This window comes from Podarcis melisellensis (genome assembly GCF_964234715.1).
Source record: "Podarcis melisellensis genome assembly, chromosome: 2".
NCBI lineage: Eukaryota > Metazoa > Chordata > Lepidosauria > Squamata > Lacertidae > Podarcis > Podarcis melisellensis.
Genome location: NC_138529.1, coordinates 102,248,352 through 102,269,749, shown reverse-complemented (window position 1 = coordinate 102,269,749; position 21,398 = coordinate 102,248,352). Strand labels below are relative to the sequence as shown.

General features: G+C 40.6%; 1 protein-coding gene across 4 annotated transcripts in view; it reads right to left on the bottom strand.

Annotated features, from left to right (window-relative positions):
• CFAP20DC (CFAP20 domain containing) overlaps positions 1 to 21,398 on the bottom strand; it is a 141,324-nt gene that overhangs the window by 52,181 nt on the left and 67,745 nt on the right. For 2 of the 4 annotated variants that reach the window (XM_081901856.1, XM_081901858.1), the window contains 4 exons: positions 19,297 to 19,436; positions 18,487 to 18,667; positions 11,175 to 11,494; positions 6,845 to 7,234 (listed from right to left, as the gene is read on the bottom strand). In XM_081901856.1, the coding sequence (XP_081757982.1) occupies positions 6,845 to 7,234; positions 11,175 to 11,494; positions 18,487 to 18,667; positions 19,297 to 19,436 (1,031 nt within the window). Of the gene's footprint in view, positions 1 to 6,844; positions 7,235 to 11,174; positions 11,495 to 16,811; positions 16,952 to 18,486; positions 18,668 to 19,296; positions 19,437 to 21,398 lie in introns of those variants that run through there. The other 2 variants (XM_081901857.1, XM_081901859.1) reach the window with 2 other exon arrangements.

Here is a 21,398-nt window from a genome sequence, read left to right as displayed (position 1 = left end):
TCGGCCCAAGGGTTTCACTGAACATCTGAGTGCTCCCTTTGCCCTATTGCACTCACAATAACAAATGGAATATGGCTTTTAAATTGGTGCAAAAACTCTTTCAAAGAAAGAAAGGCAATTCGCCTTTTAACACCCTAGACTGCACTTATGGCTCATGATGGCAACAGAAATTCATTCCCATTTCAGCAGCTTCAGCCCCCACCAGGGTACATAGAAAATCATGCCAAAGTGTTGAATGCTTCTAGGCCAAATTACATCTACCCTGAACATCATGGATTATTAGTGTTGATAACTAGTTGTTATTCACTGGCAGCTCAATCTTGAAAAAGGCTTTTAAAATAAACTCACTGCCCCCTCAGCTGCTTGAACAACAACAACAACTCAATCAACTGTCCACAACATGTGCCACTTCTTTCATAATGTTAATTTATTACTTGGATTTCAGTAATACCTATTACATTCTAGCTACCTTCTACACATTCAGAAAGACAAAGTCTCCAAGCCTCCCTTGGGCATGCTTGAAAAAACACACAATCCTTTTTGAAACCTTTTTTTAGTGGGTGTGTACTTAAGCCTTTTGCATTTGACAATTCAAATAAGCCTGGTCCATTTACCCAACCTGAGAGTCAATCATGAACATTCTTTCAAAATGAACCCCCAGCTTGGACCACAACTTTCCTCTCTCTCTCTATATATATATTCACTTAGAACCAATAATTAGTGTTCCTTTATATTGCAAAAAAGAGTAGGCTGAAAGAACTGAGGACAGGGAGGAACTTAGAAATTCCTCATGTTGTTCTCTGTGCTTTAACAGTCCAAACGTTAGCACATACTGTGAGCCTTTTTGATCACAAATAGCAATGTGCACTCAAGACTTTTAATCACAATATTGAAATTTAAAGAATGGTGTGAACATTGTACTTTGAGAGAGGGGAAAATATATGCCTGTTGCACGCTGGCCAAGGTTCATTCTTCTATGATTTCAAGTGGCCAAGAAATGATTGCAGCATTGATTTGTACACAAAAAAGTTTTAAGACAGTGGCGTATTATTTTGCAGGTCCTTTTGCTTTTTGGTTAATTGCATATCTTAAGGTCCTTTCTGTCTTTTGTACAAGGATTAGCAGTTTTCCCCATGGAATATTTATGTTCTGTAAGGTCTAGACTTTAATGAAGCAAGCTATTGTCCTTTCCTTGACACCTGGGAATAAACCAGATTTACTGAAAATGTAGTTTTGATCAACACAGCAAGCAAGTAGCCTTGCACCAACCTTTCCGCATGTGAGGCAGGCCAGACTCTCAGTAGCCATGCCGTAAAGGAGTTGGAGACCCACCAGTCGTTGTAACCTCCTCCTCTGCAAAGGTGTTAGGGAGGGGAGTGTCTGACAGCTGGCTGCTCCTATCATGGGCTCAGTGCTCCTTTCTGTGTAAATTTGTTAGGGAAGTGATGCTAGCTAGGCTTAAACAGTGTACAGGGTCCCTTCCCATTGGGAAGTGGGAGGCTACCCCACCTCAGCAGCTTCTGAGTTGTACCTACGGGACTGCCTCTCCTGGTATGTCCCACGGAGGACCTTACGGTCTTCAAATAAAAACATATTGGAGGCCCCGGGCCACAGGGAGGTTAGGCTGGCCTCAACCAGAGCCAGGGCTTTTTCGGCCGTGGCCCCGATCTGGTGGAAGGCTCTGTCACAAGAGACTAGGGCCCTGCGGGACTTGACATCTTTCCGCAGGGCCTGCAAGACAGAGCTGTTCCACCAGGCCTTTGGCCAAGGCAGTCTGACCCCCTCCTTCTGTAATCCGCATAGAACTCTAGCCCAATTGTTGCCATTAATTTGATTCTGAATTGATTTTAGAATGTATTTCAATTAACTGACTGTGATTTTATGTAAACTGTGCTATTTTTACTGTTGTTAGCCGCTGGCTGGGAGGGTGGGATATTATCATCATCATCATCATCATCATCAGAAAAACCAACCCTATACTGAGAGGAGAGGAGATCTAGTATGTTTAATAGCAGCTTAGGGGTGGAAAGACACCCCAACTAGTCTAATTCCATGCTTCAAAACAAGGTAAGACAACCTGCCTCTTTATCCCCCTCTCCACCGCCAAATCAACACCTACAACCTGGAGCTCAGTATGCTACAAGCAAAGACCAGGTGCACACAGACTCTAATGCAATAGCTCCCCACAACTGCCAGTGGTGCAACTATGTAATTATAAATTTTGTTAGGGAACTGGATCTGGCCGGGGGTCACCTGGCTGTTACCTGCAGCCAGGAATCACAGAGACTTGGAAGCTGCACAGTCACCAGCTGCAAATGACGGGAGGCAGTGCAAGACCCAGTCTGAGCGGTGCCTCCTTTAAACAATAAAAACTATTGAAAAGCGAGAAAACCAAACTTCCAAGATTTTGTGCTTTGCATTGGACAAGATCTGACCATACATTTTCTCAAAATATCTGCTGTGAACATTATTCTTGGCAAAATAAATAAATGCCCCCCCTTTTTTTCTTGCTAAAATGTACAGTATCTGCATGTATACGTTATGTGGGCAACGGTGAACAGGACAGCTAGAAAGCATGCTGTAATCAAAAGACCAGCTGCACAAGAGGAAGATGAGGAATGTTGACCTTTATTTAGATTCCTCTCAGGCACAGGGTTGTAATCTGACATCTGAGATTACCTCTTAAGGGCTACCTCCTAGGAATACTTTGTAATGCTGCAAGTTTAAAGGAAAGTAGAAATGCTTTGTTAGGTCACAATCCTGAGAATGTGACCTACCAACCTGATCCCTGAAAATGCTCTCCTTGGTCTGAAATACAGCCCTGGTGCTCTACAGCCCCTTTATGTTTGGTGATATTTAAATGGGGATTTCCTAAAACGGATTTCAAACTGAAGTTCCTTTTTATTCTCAAAGGGGTTTTTCATGCAAAAAGTAATTTCACACGGCTCCCAAGATTCTTCTAAATGCAACACTTCAGCTGGCAATTAAAAGCTTATCTTGTCTTTCTGTATATCCTCTCCATACGATAAGAAGCATTTTTATTAAGCTTTTAAAACATTCAACGGATTGACAAAACCTGTTATAAAAAAGCCATTTTTTCCAGTTTAGAGATGCACATAATGACATTTGCATTCTCTTAGGTTCAAATGATTTATCCAGAATTGTTTAAATTTAGTTATACGTGCGGAAAAGTTTAATTACCAGCTATCTACTTGGTTGCAATATTACCCAGAGGGCTGCACTTCTTTCTTAATTAAAAAATATTTGAACTTAATAATAGAGAACTCTATTAAAACATGAATAAAACATTGCAAGCATGCAGGTCCTTAAAGTTTACTAAGTAGTTAGCAAATCAATTTCATTAAGAGTTGTTTGAGCATTTTTTCACTAGTCATATACATGTGGGGATTAGCAGACTTCTTCACACCAAGTTTCCACTGCAAAAATTCCTTTGACATGAAACCCTACACATTAGGCCGTATCTGCACCATCCTTTTGCCTTGCTCTGAGAAAGGAGGGGATGGAAGAGGAGTTATCACAAGCTTGCAAACTGCAGCTTGCCTGGTGGTCACCTGTAGCAAATGAAATATCTCCTCAAAGTGAAAAGGAGAGAAACTTTTATAAATTAAGAACTTGCCTCACTGTTGGCTCTTGAAATCAGCTACACTCCATCCCTGACAAAAGAAGCTGCTGTCTCTTTAACCGGCTTCTTTCTGTCTGCTTCAGTCCAGTCCACTATAATCTCCTAGGACTGTCTCAAATGAGCATGCTTTTGGGTAAAGGTTTCCTTTTTTCCTGCAATGTTACTACCAGGCCACCAGGGGGCGGATCTATTGGGCGGACCTCCCAGGTCTGCTGCTTCTCATTGCTTTCTACACGCTGGACTACAAGAGTTAGGGTGAGGTGTACATAGGTCCATTGTTGTCTCACTCAGGTAACAGCCCACCAATTCCCTCTTCTGACCAAACTAGGCAGACCACAGACCCCTGGCAGTGTGATCCTGAGCCCTGAGTTATGAAGCACTTTGTAAAGCAGGGATGGTATGATAAGACCCATCTCAGTGCCAAGTCTACAGTTGCAGCTATGCAGACTTAGTATTGTTCGTGTCTCCGCTATTCAGTTTGTCTACATCAATTCCAGCCCAGAGCCACGCTTCAGGCAACACAACCACTTTAGGAAATATTATGATTATTGGTAAATTTTGCAAATTGGTTAGCGTGCCAGTAGCATTTTCAATTTTGAATCCTGTCTTTTTATTTTCATGAATTTATTTCATAAAATATTTGTTGACTGCTGGGAGTCCAATCACCTCTGGAGGGCCACATCCCTGGTCAAGAGGGAAGAAGTGGCAGAAGTCACAGAACAGAGTCTGTATCTACAATTAGTACACTTAGTGACTGGGCTTGCATGCATTAAACAAATACAGTCCACTAGAAATGAATCTGAAGAGACATTACAATAAAATTGTATATGCTGCACAGCAAGACATTTAACTGTCCAAAAAGTGTCAGAAGAATCTGACAGCTTAAGAGCGGCCACCTCTAACACAACACACATTCCATTTTAAAACTCTCTATTCATAGCAGACTATGTAGCACATAAATTGAGTGAGGAAATCTTAACTGTTAGAAAAGGTACAAAGTATTGTCACCTTATTTGCAGTGGACTAATTTGTTCTTGCATAACTGTTGCTGTAACGAGAGTACACAGTGGGGAAGGGAGTAAAACCACATGAGGGAGAAGAATCAATTTGATGGGCATGAGTATAGTCCCCAAAATAGCCTGGGGATTTGGTATATGACACTACCTTACTGTTAGCCTTCAATCATGTCATTTATTATTTTTCTGGATGGCTGCAGCGACACTATGAAGTGTAGAGACTAATGATCTCACGAGTTCGCCTGCAGATTGCTATTGAAAATCTGTCAATTTTCCTCTCCAGGACTTCAGTCGTCTAAACTGAACCTGCATTGGTAATTCACAGACTTCAAAAGTTTGCCAGTGATTACAATAAACTTGCCCTGCTTGGAAGTCTGAGCTACCACCGTTTGTAATGAAAATTTCGAGTCATATTATTTCACCCACCCGAACCCCCACTATGGTAGCAACTGGAAGGCTAATTAATCAAAAGAGTACAACTGAAAAATAAGAACAAAAGTGCTGGCACTGATTTGGATCATCAGACTATCCAGGCCAGTGCAGTGCCCTCCATACATATGAGCAGCAACCCATGGCAAGCTCACTAGGTCAGAGGCAGCCAACACGATGCCTGCTCCAAATGACACTGGACCACAACTTCCATTAACCTTGGCTAGCGTTGCCAATGGTCAAGGATAGTGGGAACTGTAGAACAGCAACAAATGGAGGTGCATTCAGTCCACTCTTCTCCTTTCTTAGTGTGACTGGGACTTGAAGAATTGACAGGGACATAAACTGGCCCCTAGTTCACATTAAGGAAAAAAGAACCATGCTAGTGAGTCTGCTGCCCAGACTATAAAGTAACAAACCTGTTCAGTCATGATTTTCATTAATGAAGGCTACAGAGGATGGGGGGAACCTACATGAGCGAGCCACCGACTTAATCTGCATATTTTCACTGCACGTGCAATGGACCAGGTAGTCTATCGGGTCCAACCTTCACAGGCTCACCAAAAACACATTCCCCTTAGCACAACTGCAAAATGTGTTACATGATGGTCCTTTCAGAGCAGATAGTCCCAAGTGGCTCATACAAGTCAAGTGCCAAGAAATCCTTTCTCGGCCTGCCACTAATCCATGAGCTGAAGAGAAATTTATTCCCAGCCAAGAATCAGATGGCATTCAATCAGATGGTGAATGGCTTTTCCTTCATGCTCACCAAGGACAGCAGTGCATATAAGCACCCACTCAACATCCGCTTTTCAATCATCACAGTTCCAAAAGCTGCAATGGCACAGAAGAGTCCCCAAGATCTTAGGGATATTTATTTGGATTGATTCTGACTCTGGAAGACTCCAGCTAAGAGATAAAGCAAAAATCTGAGATACTTTCATAACTTTCTTGAAACTAAACAATTTTGTTTGTTTCTTCAACTGTTCCAGTGAGCTTTCCCCAGGCGTTTACACCCCCCGTCTTGATTAACAAGCTATATTTATTATTGGCCCATTGGTATTCATTAGTTCTTCTACCCACATTCTTCTCTCACTGTCATCTTTGTAACAAATGTCAAACTACAATTGGACAGATTACACTCATTCAAAAGATTTTTTAAAAAATTACCTCCAAATGTTCTAAACTTAAAGTCAGTCCTTGACAAATCTTGACATGTGGATTGACAAATCATGAGAGATTTTTAAAAGCACAATAGTTTCAGAGAAACTTTGTCTCTGTATTTTCTATCTTCAATATGCTGTAACATTTTTTGAATTTGATTCGGCACCCTATGGGCAAGCAACTTAAACCCGCATCGGGATATACAGTAAAATGCTTCACAGGCCACATGCTGTTCATTCTTGATCTTAGGTGGGAATCCTAACCCCACTTACATGGGAGTAAGTCCAATAAGAAGACATTTTTAGGACTGTGCTGTTATCCAGTTGCTACTGATAGCCCTACCTGCCATGAATTTAGACCGTTCCTTTGTGACCTTGATTTGTTATTAATTTCTCTTTGCTTTACAGATTTATCATGCTCTGTTATTGGTCACTGCCCCGTACTGGGCCAATGAGTTCAAATATATGAAACCAAATTCGCATCACTAGGTACAAAGTGGACATGCAGGGATACGCAGAACCTGCAATGCCCTCTTATTCAAACAATATAGATAGAAAACCTTAATATTTTCTCCATGCTCCAAAATACTTACAGGAATTTGGACTATCAGATTTGAATTCTCCTGTGGGATTTCTTTGAGGGATTTTCTGCTGATGGAAGTTCTTAATGGGCTGGTTGATGTACCCTTTGATACAAAAGATGCCTCCTTCCTGGGCTCAGGCATGCTTCCTGTTGGGGACAAGCAGGAAGTCGGCAACAAGTTCCTTTGGATGTTATCTGCCTTTCCTGCCATCACAACTGAATCTTCTGTTGTTGGCGACAGTTCCTCACTGGCGTGTTTTGCATATTCTTTGTTTGTGTTGTTTTCTGGACTTCTGCATGTCATCTGGAGTGGGATCTCTTTGAAAACTGCAAGTTCAGATGACCCCGATAATGAGGGGCTGGTCGGAGCCTCTTGCATAAATTCACTGTCGTTATCATCCTAGAATACAGAAAGACAACAAAATATGAATGATACCCAAATATTGCCTGTTTCACAATTTCTTACTATTTTTCTCATTCAACCTAAATGCAGAGTATACACAAGAGTATACACACTGCTGACATCTGAAAGTCTGCCATATTCCTAACTTTTCTGTTTCACGTGGCTTTTAGGGAGGCAAAGTAATTATTTTTAAAAAACAACAACAACAACCACCCTGCTTTAAATCTCTATTTTTGTACCTCAGGCTTTGTAAACCTTTGCTTTTTTCTGCATTCTCTCCTTCCCCAACAACCTTCACATACCTACACACAATGCTTAGATACATTCCTCATGGAGCGTTGCATCATTCCCCTTAGTAGGGATTTCAACAAGGCCTCTCTTTTCCACAGATACACACACTTTTATTTACCATATGGGGAAATACTATAACATACACTAATATAATTTGGCAGATTGTATATACATCAATATCATATTCTGCAATATCACATTTTAGCTGACATTTGCCCCGTATCTTCACACTACCCACCAATACACATTTCTATTTCTGCAAGTCTCCCTTGTAGGTTTTTTTTTTAAAAAAAACCCTATTCAATCATGCACCAGTGCCAAAGCTTCAATAAAGTATGTCTGATTAACTGTAGCACGACATATGTACACTGAAGAGGCTGATTTCCCCAAGGATATGGCTCTTCTATTGCAGTGCCACATTCCTTGAAAGAAGATGCAGATGGGTATCTGGACAATAATTTCTGGATACAGAAAACTGATTGCTCTTGCTCAGTTGTAATTTCTAAAAGATCATTCTTGAGAGCCCACTTTGGAGCAGATGGGACCTAGTCCTTTGTATCCAGATCTTTAATGTTGAGAAGCCAGAGTTAACATGCTTTGTGAAGAGAAGACAGTCTTACTCATTTAAATGTGAATGAGAAGAGTGGGAAGAGCTTCATAGGGTGAGGGCTGAAATGCTGCACACTGTCATGGTAATATAAATCCCATAGGTTTTTAAAGGGATCGACAGTATTTAGAAATTGTAACCTGAGGAGTATAATGAGAATGTGGGCCAAATCTTAACACTGACCCCACTCCCCCACCCAGCAAAATGGGCAGATCTGGACAGAGGAAAGCAAAGATGACGGTGGAGGTGGTGGGAGGAAGCAAAGGCACTCTGCGGTCAGTAAGATTTCCAAGTTGCCCATGCCAGTGAGCAAGCCACATACAGAAGCTTTTAGATGGGTCAAGGTACCATCTGAATTGCTCTGGCCCACAGAAAAATTGCTGTTGGTTTCCCTGTAGTTCTCTCCTTTGGTCAAAGGCGGATGGTGGTAAACAGGGCAAATTCCCTTACGTCCAAAGGAAATTCATTTTCTGCATCTTCAAATAGCCTTTCCCCTGATCTAGCATTTTTCTTGTGTATGTCATTGCACAGATGATACGTTTGGTTTACTTGGGTTGCCCTGTTCATTTTCAATGAATGGAAAACTTTCTCCTTCTTTTAGGTAAGTCTACAGATCCAACAGGACGCGGGTGGCGCTGAGGGTTAAACCACAGAGCCTAGGACTTGCCGATCAGAAGGTTGGCGGTTCAAATCCCCACGACGGGGTGAGCTGCCGTTGCTCGGTCCCTGCTCCTGCCAACCTAGCAGTTCGAAAGCACGTCAAAGTGCAAGTAGATAAATAGGTACCGCTCGGCTGGAAGATAAACGGCGTTTCCGTGCGCTGCTCTGGTTCGCCAGAAGCGGCTCAGTCATGCTGGCCACATGACCCAGAAGCTGTACACCGGCTCCCTCGGCCAATAAAGCGAGATGAGCGCCGCAACCCAAGTCGGCTATGACTGGACCTAACGGTCAGGGGTCCCTTTACCTTTACAGATCCAGCTGCTTACCTAAAAGAAGGAGAAGCAAATAATGAAGCTGAACTACAAAGCAGAGTTCAGATAACTTTCTGTATTGGCCCCTGAACATAGATTGCACATTATTCTCATTACCTTTGTTTGACACAGGACAGAGTTGTTGTTCACGTGTACAAGAATGTGAATTTTGCCATTGATTTAAGCATAGAAAATGGATGATTTGTGTCCAAGGGAAAATCCACAATGCATACCCATTCCAGTTTATTTTTATGTAGGAAATAAAAGTAAACCAAAGTAAAACTTAAATGGGAAAGAGCACAAAGTGACAAATATCTATAAGAATAAACATCATTATAATTCAGTCCTTTTCCTAATTAGTAACTGGTGTTATCTTTCTGGATTATAACTGGCAAAGAGAATATCTTGGTATTTGTGAAGAACTCCAAAAACAGAGACCAGATGATGGCCATGATTTAAGATTCAGTATGTCAACTTTAACTGGCTTAACCCTAAAATCATAGCATTGTAATATAACTAATGATACTTGTCAAATCTAAGGTGAAAAAATAACCAAGAGATACAGGAAGGTAGGGTTATATCTTTGGTTATATTTAGCATGCAAACTGCAATTTTCTCAGGGAGACATAATTTTGCAAAAAAAAAAAAAAGTTTTATCTTCCTAGCTGCAATAGAACTCGCTTGTACTTCTAAGTTAGTGGAAAGAGATTCAAATGATAAGAAATGATTTCCATAATTAAATAGGCAAGAGTCTGGAATGTTAATAAAGGCAGAGAAACATAGCGGTTGCCATAACAACCTGATGTAATGGCTGATTGACATGACAATCTGCTGAATTTTTGTAATTATAGCAGCAGCTGATGTTTCCAGTTACGTTATTGGTTCTTTTTCAGTCATCTTAGAGCTCAATATTTTTCATATTGCCAAAGCTGCAAAATCCTTCATTACATTCCTGCAGGTGCCACCCATGTTAAGGGGTGAAAGTCTAAACAACCAGCATTTTTTTGTTTTAAAAATGAGATTATTATTTTTGGGGGGTGAGGAAATCATGTTCTTCACATGCCACTGCACAGTGAACTGTCATCTGCAGTGTATAATGCATATCTAAAATAGAGAAACTATCTCTCTCTTTAAAGGTTTTTAAAAAGGGGGGGTACTAACAAGAAAACAAGGCAAAAAAGAGTGCAAAAAGTTTGCACTATGCATCAATTTAGTTCACAAGTGTTGCAGAAGTGTTGCACAACATTTTTAACAAGGTGAAGACTAGAAATAAACTGAAATTGATTGACCATTCAGGATAGGTGTTTATGAGAGGCACTAGGCCTTGATGGCCTAGAATATATTTCCAATATGCATTCGCTCATAGCATTAGTACCGAGACAGTTTGGTAGCTATGTTACGTATGCCACAAAGCAGTTTATATCAGATGCAATGTGCTGGTTGAACAGGCCAAAACATCAACATCACACAATGTTGTACAGGCACACAGTTGAGAGCAGGAGTAGATGAAGTTGCTTTCAAATCAGTTATCTTGTCTTGATATGATTTCCATATACTAAAAATGCATAGATGTTTCATTAAAAGTGTTCGACTAAATTAAGGGTTCACTGTTATATATATATTTCTACAGGAATGCCTCGATCCAGGCCTTGGCCAATGACTTCCTTGTGTAGAGTTTCTCTACTGAAGAGGGTCTAACACCTGCACCTCAGATCAGTGATTTCTCATTCACAAATGGCATGTGCATGTGAGTGAACTTGATTACTTGCAGAGCTTTTCTTTTCCATCCCCGTATCGCCTCATCATCTTCATCCCTGATGAAATTTATATTTTAAGCTCTTCAAGGGATCTGTTTTTGCTGATGTCACTGTTAAGTGTCAGTTCAATGCCTAGAGCAGCCAAGTGATCTCTCTCTCTCTCTCTAACACACACACACACACACTAATTTTTCTCTGAAAGGAGCTCCACTCCCACACAGCAATTTATTCACGAGGAAGAATGACAGATGATAGTGCCAATGCCAGTTGAGTACAGCTACATCAAACCAACGACCACTGAAGTAACTCACCTCTTCATTGCTCTCATTTCCATAAAAGTCATCTTCCATCTGAGCTCCTCGCCAAACCCCACTGATCTCTTCTTTTAAATCCACAGAAAAGCTGCAGCTTTCTGATGACAGGTTCAAGGGCTTCCCGTGAGGTGCTGATCTAGGTTTTGAGGAATAGGTGAAAACATCCTCTCGCCGGTCTTCGGCTGCTTGCTTGTTTTCACATGCTTCAACATCACTCAATGCCAAGTTTAAAAAACTGTAAGATGTTTCACTATCCTTCAGCGACAGATTGCTGGAATCCAGTTGAGAAGTTTCTTTATCAGGGAATATCCACTCATCTGTAAATAAAGGGGGGGGGGAGAGAGAAGCAACACAGATGGTAACTGTTTCTATATAAAAATGTATCTTTCAGGAAAATTATCAAGCAAACGTTGAGTGCTGCTTGAGAAATAAAATGGAGATTGTCAAAAGTCATAAAACGAAGCTATAACATTACTACAGAATATAAGTGGATGTTTTAAACGAAGGATGCAGAACCTATGGCTCTCCGGGTGTTCTTGACCCACAACTGAACATCATTTCTAGCCAGATTGAACCTGGTGTTAGTACTGCATAATGCAGGACACAGTTATTTGTTGAAGCATTTCCTCACTTATCAACTGATCTAGACCCTGCATGGGTCTAGCAGGCAGCATCTACTTGCCCCATGGGTAGCAGGCAGCATCTACTGTACATGATAGTCTGTTACACCGGACTATGGAAATCTTCAACTCTTGGAGAGGCAGATGGGGACAATTTTACTAGGCTTCCATCGCCAAGTTAAGACACATTCGTTCTCCTGAACTTTTGGAGAAAATTAATGAGTGCTGCATAACATTCCAGGTCGTTCTGTGTTTTATTAAAGACTTGATTCATAATTGTATTTTATCGTGGCTTCATGCCAACTGTTGTACTATGTTAGAAAATGCCCTGAGATCAGTGTATGTGGTGAAATCCAGGTCTATAAATCTGGTAAATAAATTAATAAATTAATATATTCTGTGCACAAAGTATATAGCGAGCTAGTCAGCTATTTCCTTCCACATCTGTCACAGCTTTGATGTGTTACCTCTTGTTCCACCACACCCACCCTGTCTCCACAAACAAACCCCTTCCTCTGCACACCTGGCCCCATCCACTGTTTTGTTTCTTTGTCATGCTGGACTAAGACGAAAGCTTTGTTACGGGCTTTTCTATATAAATAGTGCCCGATTCCTTAAAAGTTATATGATGTGCTTCCTCTTCAAAGGAGTCGAATGCCCCAACCTCTACATTCAGCTCCACACACCCTTGTCCAATTTATATTTGAATCTCAAAAGTGCAGCTTTGAGCTGGCATGAAAAAATGCGCGAATATATCCATTTCACCAGATTCCCCCTGCAAGCAGGCAGTGCTAATCTTCTTGTTTTAAAACAAACATAAAGCCAATGAAATGGATTTAAAGATTGACTGTGCCAGATAAACATGGGACGGAGCTGTTTTACCATCTCGTTGTTAAATTATACTTTACTGTTTGAAATTATGTTAGGGGGAAATGTCAATGGGATTGATTAAGGGGGATCTCAAACAACATCTAGGGAAAAGAAGAACTGCTCAAGTATTCATCACTCCCTTATCTTCATTAGATGAAGCACTGTGCGGTTTGGTCACTACAGCTTGGAACTCCCTAGCTCCATAAAGCAATATTACCCACCAGCAATAGGGTTTTTTGCGGCGGCGGGGGGGGGGGAGATCACATAAAATACTAAACTGGAAGTTGCATTGCAAAAGCACCATGACCTGCTGCTAACAGTAGGGGAGAAAGGAGATACCGGTAACACTGTCACTGAGCCTGAGTGACACAGCACAGGTAAAACAGAGATTTCCACTGAAAATTGCATTCCAATACAGAGGTCTCTCCCTGCATAGGAATAGTTATCCCAGTTGGCGACATCATGATGTTCAGCACTGCTCATAGGAGCCAACTCCTAGGGGCTGGGGTCCCTTTGCCCCCCAAATAAAATACTTGAGGGGGCTATCCTCCCCAAGTTGATGAACACGGGCATTCAAATGGCATGTGCGCACCGTATCATGTGAACAATTATGTAGAGTGGGGTTTACCTGCTCCCCCAATATATTATTCAAGTTGGCATCCCTGGCACTGCCCCAAGCCTACATTAGTCAGATGGTGAGGACACGCCATCTGAGAAACACATCTGATTTCTGACATTTATATTCATTTCAACTAAGAGGAAGCTGGGGTTTTGCACCATGCCCTATGTACACTTGGCAATGCAGATTCTCTTTCATTCAGTAGTTAAAGAAGCAAATGGTTTGGAAAATGGGTGGTGGTAGTCCTTTCTCTCCCTTTTAAGGCAAATATTTTGAGCAGGAAGATACACTTAACCCAGGGGTTTTACGAAGTGAAAAAAGAAGATAGCATGTAGGATTGCAGAATGCGATCTCACACCTGTTACACAGCTCGGCAACTAATGTGACCTGTAGTCAGTATATACTTGTTTACAAGTGAACAAGATGAGTGTTCTAGAACAAACTAAATCCTATTATCTCTCAGCCATGAATTTACTGGAATTCTTCCACTGGAAAAAATAAATAAAATGTTTCCATATCAATTGTAATGAATAATTTCGTGTATCTTCTTAGGAAAAATATGTAAATTACAGTGTAATCACAGTATTGCAGCAAACAAGATAAATACAAGAATGATCACCTAAATGTCTAATTAGTTTCTCTGCAGAGTCAGATTTATGCTGGAGCTTCTAATTGCAGCCTAACATTTTAATGAAGGTTTCAACATGGCATAAATAAGACTGACGAATGATACACAATATTCATTCATTTTATTTCTTCCTTTGCCCCAAAACAATTTCCTTTTTGTAATGGAATTGCACACCTGCTTTGGAAGATACGTTTATGTATTCTCTGCCACCTATCTAAAGAATTTCAATTCTAAATCTGAAAGGGCCTAATACAAAGCAATATGGATAATCTCTGGATTATGGGTCAAACCAAGATGAAAACCAGGACTGAGACAAATATATATTCTTCAATACTCTGGCATGACTTTTACATCCCCCTGATTTCTCCAAACTTCAGTGTGTTCCTTAGGAATGTTTTTTTATTGCCTAATACGCTGTCCTGTTATTTATCTCTGAAACAACACCACACACAGGATTTTTAGGATTCTAACATGAGACTGCAAATTAATTCAGGCATTTTCTGTTGTCCATATATTATTCACTATAGACATATTGACTGCAGTATCAAGGGAAGAATATCAAGGAACAAAAAGCTAGTTCCTTAGGGGTTTTCCTTTCGGGCCTGAGCCATATTCCTAAGAGAATGGGACTTATATATATACACTTTACATCAATTGTGGGTTACCTTTGCTGAATTACAACCCCCCTAATCCTTGGCCATTAGACAAGCTTGCTGGGGCCAACTGGAACTTCAATCCAACAATGAATGGAGGCCCAAATGCTCCCCACACCTTTGTAAGCGACGGGAGGCAATACCAAGAGTGGTAAATAGGAGAAGCAGTAAGAGATTAGATAAATCAAGGTTCTTCTGTGTTTCTAAAGGTCCTGCAACTGTGTGTGTGTGTGTGTGTGTGTGTGATCTTTTAGGCTGTAGTTTGGAGATTTGGGCATGTACGTGACTTGTCTTTCTGCTTTGTGAGGGCAAGGAGGTGTTGGAGAGGAAGGAATCACATTAGGAAAGCTGTGGGGCTAAGGATGGGATGGATCACAGATCACAAGGTTTTTGGCAGTATGGTGCCTGCTTCATACTTTTCTGAGTCTTGGACTCCAGTTGCACTGATAACCAGAAGCTTCTTTCAACAATTCTATCAACTCAAAAGGCTGCAGACCTTCTAATCAGATTGGAACTAGTCCCTACTACTGAGGCTTACATAATCTTGAGATGAGACCACCACAATGAATTCTACAAACGTTGGCTAGAGCACTATCATGAATTTGTGCATACATATTTCAGAGGCACTGAAAAAGTTAACCTGGTAGAGGTTGAAAAAGTTAACATTAGGCTTTCAGCAATTAGATTTTTTAACAGACTTTAATTTGAATTATCAAATATTTCTGTTAGTTGTTCTGAGACTTTGACAAGAGCCAGGTTATAAATTTAAGTGAATAACAGAAGATGATGCTTCGCTTGGAGCAGAGGTGAAGTGGGTCAGAAAAAGCTGAGGGGAAAATTCTGTGCTGCCAGCAATGTCCTAATTTCTTTGTGTCTCCATTTTGCCTCTTCCTGCCTACCATGTGATGGATCTGGACTGTTTCCTATTGTACACCTTTGCACACCTTAGTTGATTTAGGTCATTATAAAGCTGACCAGAGTGACTAGGAGCTAACAATGTGGTGGCACAGGTTTGATTGGTATGTACAGGAGACCAATTGTTCATTAAGTAGCTGTCTCACTGCCCAGAAGACAAACTGCACGGCAAGCTAACCACTTTGGCTTTTTATTTTTAAAAATGAAACCTGCTCCATAGAGATATCGAATGTAATAGTATGAAAGGCAGACATTAGTAACTAACTAGGACAAGTAAAAAGTTTCACTATTCTTGATGATTGGGTTCTTTTGGTGCTTAAATTTAATAAGGGCTTACAAGAATAATTTATTTTTAGTTCTTTCTCTTTAATCATGAAAGCATGGGAGTTCTTTATTTATATGCACTGCTCTGGTAGTCTTCGTTTAATCCTGCAAATCTTTATCAATGCTCTGAAGCAAATTCTGTTGCAGGGTGTTTGATTTCCATAATCCCTGCAGTGCAGACATTTATGTGAATTGCTTTAGAATCCTTTGAAACAAAGAGATTTATTCTTTTATTCGGGGACAGCAGAGATGCTAAAGAACATAAAAATTGTGCTAGAGCACTGTATCTCAGGGCCTTTTCGGCCATCACTTTTTGAACATATTCTTCCACAACCACTCTCTGTTACTAGGGCAGGAGGGCGTGGCTGCATAGTATGTAGAGATAAACACACACACACACACACACACACAGACACACACACACGTACGTTTTGGGTTTCAACCTTAAGCAAATTTGGAAGGAATATACATAAAAGCCTGAACCTAAAAAACAGGGTTCGTTCATAACTGCATGCTTATCCGGTGATGATTTGCATCTGTAATTACATCATCAAAAACTTCCCTTTCACTTTGCTCATTTCATCCTTCTCATCAACTGAGGGATCAGTTCACCCAATCAGCTGCCTATTTTTTTATGCTGATCAATGTGCTTTTCATAAATTAAGAGTTGTATATGCATGTGCAAACCATCCAAGGCAGAGCATAATGCGATGCACATGCATGTATGAAGAAAACGTTGGATACCTATCCAGAGCAGCAGCATATAGTTCTCAAGGGATCTTTAAGAGCTAGTGTGGTGTAATGAATAAGAGTGCTATGAGATCTGGGTTCAAGTCATGAAGCTCACTGGCGATCTCACAGCGTAAGCTGCCCTCACAAGGTTAGAACAGAACAGAACAGAACAGTAGAACTATAGAGTTGAAAGTCCAACCCCCCTGTCGATGCAGGAAAATCCATTAGTAGAGCATGTTTGATAGGGAATTATATAAGCCTTTGCTCGAAATCCTCTAATGAAGAAGCGTTCCCCACCTTCTAAGGCAATCTCTTCCACTGCTGAACAGGCCATACCATCAGGAAGTTCCTCCTAAAGTTTTGTCTAAATCCTTTTTCTTGTAATTTGAACCCACTGGTTCAGGTCCTACCATCTGAAACAACAGAAAACAAGTTTGCTCCATCACTATGTGATAGCCATTTGAAGATGGTTGTCTATTGTCTATTCTCCATCTAAACATATCCAACTCCTTCAACTTTTCCTCACGGGACTTCATCTTCAGGGTTCTAAGCATCTCTCCCTTTGCTGGATACTTGCAAGAAAACATCTCCCAACAGCACATCTCCTCCAGTGTTCAGTTTCCCTGCCTAATATTTCCACTTGGATGTCTCATTGCTATCTCAGATTCAACATGCTCAATAATGATTTTCCTTTGATCAGTCTTTTCATATCCATTGAGAATGTTACCATTCTCTCTGTTGATTGGACACACAGCCTGCCCATCACCTTTGATTCTATTCCCTCATCACTTCTCACATTCATTCAGTTGTCAAGTTGGGTTGTACAATGTTTTAAACAATGGGGTTGCTCTTCTCTGTCCCCCAGCAAACGGTCTGCTTCCTGTTGCAACGGTCTCCCACCTGGACTACTGAAACCTCCTCTACTCTGGCCTTCCTGTCTCATACCTCAGTACTCTCATCTCTACACAAAACTCAGCTGCCAAAAGAATGAATCTGTTCCTTCTGCCAGACCATGAGATGCTCCTCTTCAGATCCCTTCACTGGCATCCCTTTCCCTTCCGTATCAAGCACACTCCATGTCTTAACTTTGAAAGCTATCTGGGATGTATATTCATCCTTGTTTTCTTCTCCATGCTCTTCCAACTCTTCTCATCTGTCACCAACCAAGGGTCTCATACTTCCTTAAACAACTTCACCCAAATTCTATGGGGCCCTTTGCTTATTCCCAGCTGAAATCTATCTATGCATTTCCCACATTTTTCTCCTACTACCCATGTCTCTTCTTCTGCTGTTCCTCCAGTCTATTTTAAATTGTAAGTTCACTGGGAACAGGGACCAATCCATCTTGCTTATGCAATTCTGTACTGCATCATGTACAAGGATGGCATGGTAATAATAGTAATATTACAGCACTTCCATTTTCTTGATTGATCTTAGATGCAGAAATCTAAGGACCGATTCACACTGTCACTTTAAAAAAATATCTTGAAAGCCGAGCTTTGCAAATTACAAGTTGGCAGTTTTGTGGAACCACTACTACAGATTTACCAACTGAATAGTTCATAGGCTTATCATGGGAAGATACAGGAAACAAATGACCAATAGTCTTACATAGATGGGAATGCACAATTGATAATGTTCACATCTAGAATATGTCTCATATTCTAACGTAGCATAAAACAACATGCGCAAAGCAGATAAAAGTGTTATTAGAAAATGATTATGGAAGTAAGTTAGCACAATTATCCTAGAAGCACATTAGGTCAAGGAGAAAAGCATGACGAGCTGGGAAGGAACAAGCACTGTTTACAACAATCAGAGCTATCAATATGATTGTTAATTATTGAAGCTATCACAACGAATCAACGAACATTTTAAACATCACATATACAAAAAACCTTCTTGCAGCCGTATGCCACCCTTTACAGTTATCACATTTGTGCCTTACCCTTGTCCAGTGACACTGGACTTGTGTTGTCAACATTTTCTTTGTTTCCTTGATCTAAAGCCATATCAAGTGGTGAGGGAGATCGTTCAGAGCTGATGATGTCTTGAATTGGTTCTCTTCCCTTTTCCAAAGCTGGCATTTGACATGATCTGTTAGTTCTGATGCTGCCAGATTTTGTTACCTTTCAAGGAAAAAAGAGTTCTTAAGAGAAGGCAAAGTATCAACAATTAAACCAGCTCAAACTTAAAAGCACCAGAAAATATTTTAAAATAGTAGAATATATCAAAGTCACTTTGTGCTGTGTTCGTGCATGGACACATACTTTTGCTAAGCACACAACACCCACAAAATCACAGCAATACTATTACTGCTATTGGTGTTGATAGTACTTCAAGCAAAGAAATGTTGATAGAAATGTTGAGTACTGACACAAAATGGCTGCCATGGGCAACAACAAAAAGGTGATGGTACCCTGTACCAGTACCATTACAAACAAACAAACAAACAAAAAAAGCAAGCACTGCTTCCTGATATTATGACCTGACACATACCGTTTCCTTTGGCTAACTTATATCATCTCCACCAAAAGCTATTATATATCTCAGAACTGCTTCCTTATTAACGGCACCAGTTTTGTTGTGTCAATTTAATGTACAGATTACTAAATCTCGGGGACTTCCAATGAAGCTCACTGTTTAAAGAAACAGGTTTCCTATATAGGCAAATGATTGGCCATTAGGAGAGCAGGATGCTGGACTATATGATGCTTTGGCCTGTTTCAGCAGGCTCTTCTTAAGTTCGTTTTCCTACCTCCCCAGATGCCCTTGAGCTGAACCTTCGGCCTGAAGGTGGAGGCGGCCCAAGAACCTTAGATCCAAATGCAATGTGGGATACGTCTTGATTTTTACTGTTTCGTGTCGTGGCCAATCCCCGGTTTAATAGATGGTCTGCTGAAAAAATAAGGCAGAAAATTAATACTGGTATTGTGATCATACTGATTTATAAAGAGTGGTGCATATAATTTAACAAAGAGAAATCATATGTATCGTCATAAGCATCTACTCTGGTTAAACCACACCAAAGAAAATCTCAAATGAAGTTCTTGCCGTACAAGTCAGGTGATATGACAAAAACGTGCTGTGAGCAAGGACTGGGCACAGCAACTGGAAATGGGCAATAATTTAGAACTCAAACTGTATCTTTGTGTTTTGAATTGAATATGTTTGGCTATTCATTTATGTCACTAGTGGGAAATCAGTTTTAAATGCACATTTAAACAGAAAAAGAGAAACACTTAGATATACTATTGGATAGCTTGCTGAAGATGTATCAAATGCTGAATATACTGTCAAACACTGGCCATCAATAGAAGCATTAAACTTTGAAGCTTAAATAAATTCAACTTTCCTTCTAAAATATGTTTATTGTGTATGAAACTGTAAGACAGAGGGTGCTATTCAACCAGGATCCCTACCAACCAAAAGAAAGAATATGTCAGTAGAATGGAGGGAGGCAATTTTTGACTATTCCTTCCTTCCTGTAGCAATCCATGTACTGATCCCATCTTTTCCTGTCCCCCAAATCTCAAGAGCAGAACAAGATGGGGCTTAAAAAGGGAGGGGAAATTTCCAAAAGATGCTTCCCTCCTCGTTCTGTAGACAGGTGCCTTCATTCAGCAGAGGAATACCAACCAGACACAACTTGGAAAGAAAAACTGCAAAGTGAATAATACTCTGTTTATCAATGGAAGAAAAATGTTGTTGTGCATTTTAAAACAATTTGTCGTTGTTTAGTCATTTAGTCGTGTCCCATTCTTCGTGACCCCATGGACCAGAGCATGCCAGGCACTTCTGTCTTCCACTGCCTCCTGCAGTTTGGTCAAACTCATGCTGGTAGCTTCGAGAACACTGTACAACCATCTCGTCCTCTGTCATCCCCTTCTCTTTGTGCCCTCCATCTTTCCCAACATCAGGGTCTTTTCCAGGGAGTCTTCTCTTCTCATGAGGTGGCTAAAGTATTGGAGCCTCAGCTTCAGGATCTGTCCTTCCCGTGAGCACTCATGGCTGATTTCATTAAGAATGGATAGGTTTGATCTTCTTGCAGTCCATGGGACTCTCAAGCGTCTCCTCCAGTTTTAAACAATAGCACAGACTTATTTCACCTTTTCAGTTCAGGGTTGACACTTGATTTGATTCCACCTTCCCATAGTCCTTACCTAACATGCCACAAGTTTCTTTTCTTCTCCTATTTTCTGACATGAACGCCAAGCTGGCCATCAAGTTTTCCCACACATTACTAGTGGAACTGAGCTGTACATGCCCTCAGGCCTTCCTCCCATGCTTTAGTAGTGAGGAAGATGCCATACTAAAAGAAAGACAGAGACAATAAGAGGCATTTTGCTAGGCCCAAGGGACATTGGCAAGCCATCATTAGGCTTTCCTCCTGAGATTCCAATTTACTCCCTGGTGATGGAAACAGGACTGGCTAATATTACCCACCAAATTTGTTTCACAACTTTTCTTCATCTCATGAAAGTGAATAATCTCCCACTGTTTGATGGCTCTTGCCCATACAAGAAAGACTGGAGATTCAAACATTCTAAGGAGTGGTGGAATAGCAACCTCAGGAGAGGTGACCTGTTTCAGCTAAGCATCGGCTTCTTTAATTTTCTGACTGCTTTGTGATGTTCTCTGCCCCCCTATCAATTATAAAAACAGATTAACATGAATAGTTTCCATTCATGATCACATTAACTGACTGCAATTAATTGGCTACATCAACACGTACAAGTCATCTGCTATATTGAGCAACAAGGTATAGTTAAAAGCAAAGTAAAAAGTAATTTGGGCTTTTGATTAGGACCGGAACAACATAAAAAAGAAAGTTTAAAAGATTTTTTTAAATAAATAAAT